The sequence below is a fragment of the Vollenhovia emeryi genome, unplaced genomic scaffold (assembly GCF_000949405.1).
Source record: "Vollenhovia emeryi isolate VEMERY1.0 unplaced genomic scaffold, V.emery_V1.0 DF939140.1, whole genome shotgun sequence".
NCBI lineage: Eukaryota > Metazoa > Arthropoda > Insecta > Hymenoptera > Formicidae > Vollenhovia > Vollenhovia emeryi.
In genome coordinates this window covers 1,457,732-1,461,704 of record NW_011967226.1, presented here as the reverse complement: position 1 = coordinate 1,461,704, position 3,973 = coordinate 1,457,732, and the positions used below count along the sequence as shown (strand labels likewise).

At 44.7% G+C, this 3,973-nt stretch overlaps 1 protein-coding gene across 1 annotated transcript in view; it reads right to left on the bottom strand.

The window, feature by feature from the left end:
* Window positions 1–412: 412 nt before the first annotated feature.
* LOC105567211 (transcription factor Sp9-like) overlaps window positions 413–3,973 on the bottom strand; it is a 6,375-nt gene continuing 2,814 nt past the window's right edge. The window contains exon 2 of the mRNA XM_012021887.1: window positions 413–550. Coding sequence (XP_011877277.1) covers window positions 413–550 — 138 coding nt within the window. The remainder of the gene's footprint in view (window positions 551–3,973) is intronic.

The following is a 3,973-nucleotide window of genomic DNA, read 5'->3' as shown; positions in this document are numbered from 1 at the left end:
GCGGCGCGGCGTGGCGGAGCGCGCGGCCGGCCGGAGCCGCGAGCCTCATATTCACTGAACGACGGCGACGCGATGCAACGCGCGCGCGCGCGCGCTCCGGCGGTCAGGACGCGGCGCGAACGTCAGTCCTCGCGGACGGGAGACACTGTGCCGCGACGGCCGACGGAGCGGTACCCCTTTTTTCGTCGATCAATGCGCATCCGCGCCGTGCCACTTGATTCCTCTCGCGCGGATACCGATACCCGATCCCCTCCCCCCCCTCCCCGGCGAGCGAAACATTCGCGACGACGGCAACGGTGACGATGTCGATGGCGACGATGATAATGACGATGGCGACAGCGACGGTGGTAGTGGTGGTGGTTGATGGTGGTGGTGGCGGCGGCGGCGGTGGTGGTGGTGGATGCGCGCGTGATTAAGGCGGCGACGGCGGTGACGATGAAGGCGACAACCGCGACGGAGGCGAGTCGGCGTGCTGCTCGTCGTCGTCGTCGTTCGCCTTAAGGGCCGTTGGTCGCAGACGCATGCTCGCGGCACGTCGCAGCCTCTCGCACTGACCGCACGTAACACGTAAGAGAGAGGTGCGTACTGTACTTGTGTGCCTACCCCCTCCTGCTGTCCTTCTCTCTCTTTCTCGCTCTCCGCGCCTTCCCTCCCGTCGCGCGCGCGCGCTCCGCGCTCGCCCTCCGCGCGCCTATCTCTCCTTATCGCGCTAGCGCTCTCCTCGTCCACTTTCTCGTCAATTACCGCGCGCGCGGAAGACGGCCAGGGGGAGAAGAAGAGTCCCCCGACACACACGCGTGCGAGCGCGCCCGCGCGCGCGCGCGCGCCGGGCCCTCTTTGAATCCTTGCTTTGCGCGCCGGCTTCTCGCGGGTATCCTCGCGCGGGAACTCCGTAGGGAACGTTGAACGCGAGTCCGAGATCGCCGTGGCGCCACTCTTCCTCCCCTCCCGGTGCGTCCATTCTCTTCTTCCACCTCGTCCACGTCCTCGTCGACGACGTCGTTGTCCTCCGCCGCCGTGAGCGAGCGAGTGCCGCCGCGCAGCCACGGGGCTGCCTCCTCTTCGCAACGCGGCGCCGCGCCGCGCCGCGCGTCCCACCTCGTTTTTCCCTATAATTTGCTCGGCAGCCAGGCTTTTTTTTTCCTTTACTCCATTTTCGTATCTCTCCTCTCCGCGGCCCCGCCGCTCGTCGCTACCCTTTCATCCCCTCCGCCCTTCTCCTCCTCCTCCTCCTCCTCCTCCTTCTCCTGCTGCTCTACCATCGTTCATCCTCTGCGATGTCTCTCTTTTCCTCTCTGTCTCTGGCCTCCGCTACTGCCACCGCCACCGTCACTGCCTCCGTGCCTCTATCTCTGCCTCTGTCCGCCTGTGCACATACCTCTTCCTCTTGGTGCCAGCCATGAATCCTCGATCGGGCCGGGGGGTCAGGAGGGCTGCGTGGCGCACCGCCCCTTTAATAGCGCTACGTCGACCTCTTCCATTCACCGTGCCTCCATCTATCAGTGGCAAGTCGAAGACCATTGTCGCGCTGGATGCTACCACGCGCTTTCACCCTGGGCAAACAATATTCACATGTGTCACGAAGGGGTTGCGCCTATTACGGGATTCTCGTTTTGACACGCGGAGATAAGGCTGTAATTTCTCTTTGAGAAAAGTTTTACAGAATCGCAGATCTTTGAAATAATCGCGATAAAAAGTTCATCGCAATTAAATAAAATTGATTACGACAAAACTGTGATTAGGTCCACAGTCTACGGCCCGCGGCCAGAATTTGGTCCCTGAAAACTTTTATTTGGCCCAACAATTTCGATACATGTGCATACATGCGTGTGTAATAAGTACACATACATATAATTTTCGTGTACAAATTCAGGTGTACAAGTTTACTTGAAATGTTAATAGCAACGCTTTGTTGTAAAACGTTTCTGCGATTTACCAGTGATTCGATCCACCTGTCAGAAGGTGCAGAAAAATACTCCGAGGTCGTTTACCATAGTCGGTTCTTCGCTGAGCGGAACCAAAGGCGGTGACATATCGAGTGACAGAAGATATCGAGAGAGAACTTGATATACCATTTGTTAACGTTTATTGTTCGAGTTTTTCCTACTTCCACGACCTTTTTTCCTCCCTTTGTAATATCGATACCTTTGCCCTAAAATGACTGGAAAATCAAGGCGTGTAATGGTCGCAGGCGTAAAGAATTTTTGAGAAAAGATAAATATGTGTATTATAAGATACAATTTTTTAAAAATAATTTTTGAAAGACAGATTACTTCTTTTACAGAATAAATCTATAATTTTCAACAGCTAATGCTTACAATTAGTTGTTAGATATCTTCATTGTCAAGATTTAAAAGATAATAGAGATAACATTATAATACGTATTGACTAGTATAATTATTAACTCGCATAATTTTAACATAAGTAAAAAATGTATATTTATTTGTATTTATTTTAAAAAATGTGTAATCGCACTTTACAAATTTATGTCAATCAATAGCAAAATGCTTTCAAAGAAACAAAATAAAAATAACTAACTCAAGTTAGCTTGATTAGTTTTCTGTTTTTAAACAGGTATAAATTTTCTTACAAATTGATTTCCTTTAATATTCTACATGTATTCTATGTATATATTATTATATATTTTTCCACTAAATATAAATTAAATATATATAATAGAAATATTAATATATTTAATGTAAAAATATTTTCTTAATAATATATATTTTATAACATTTTACAAACAAAATAACTTTTTATGACTGTAAGGAAGAATTTGTAAGAATATTTTAGAAAATTGTATTTCTTTAAGATTTAGTTCTGTAATTGTACGAAATTATCTAATATAGTTTGCCTAGAATGTATAATCGTTAAGAAATTTGTATGAAATTATACTAATCAAAATGTCAAACATTAGTATTACACAGGGCCGGCGTGACCTTTTGCGGGGCCGGGTTCAAAAATTTTGCGGAGCCTGAATACACATTCAAATCCTACACTTAAATTTTACGACGAGGAATTATTTATTTACAAATGCTGTTACATATTATAAATTTTTTATAAGATGAATATTAATAATAATACAATCCAATAATAATAAATGTCAGGCGTTGCTATGCCCAGTTCCTATGCAAGTTCGTAGGAGCTGCGAGCTGCGACTCGTCGACAGACTTCCAAAAATTAGGGAGTCTTATCTCTATTTTTTAAGCAGTTTTTTAAACAAATCCAAGTAATATTTTTTCGCATCCATAATTCGCTTTCAAGGGGCAAAAAATTCAATGAAAGTACAAAATCTGTAATCATGTATGACTTTTGTAAAAAAAACTATTGATGTAGTTTAATTTCTCTAAAAAGTACATTTCTCTGAAAGCGTCTGGATTTTTTTATCTAAAGTAGTTTCCAGGATATGAGGACTTTATGGAGTTACACTGATCATTGATGATTTTTGTTACTCCTTTAAACTGATTCATCGCTACTAAAAAAATGTCTTGCATCTGTTAATGGTATCATCATTCTGTAAAAAGTTAATCAAAATCGGTGTTTTGTAATTGGGATAATTTTCGTAGACCGCGGGGCCTCTCAAAACGCGGGGCCGGGTTCCGGCGAATGTGCTGAACCTGCCTTGCGCCGGCCCTGGTATTACAGATGAAAGAAAGAATAAACTTGGAGGAGGTGGATCGCCAGTGGGTGAAGAAAAATATAACAAAAGATGATGATATCGACAATAACTGGCACATATGTTTATTTAAGGATGTATTGGACGTACAATCTTAGACAAAAGTGCATGAAATTGGAAATACTTAAATATCTACTCTTAACGCATAGTAAATCTAGATGTAAGAAACTTGAACGATAGTTGGAGTCTTATTTGTACTACACAAAGGTATTTTTCACTTATTTATTATTATTTACGATTTTTTTTCTCTTATGAGCCTAAACTTTTAATAGTGAAAATACTCTGATTTCAATTCTT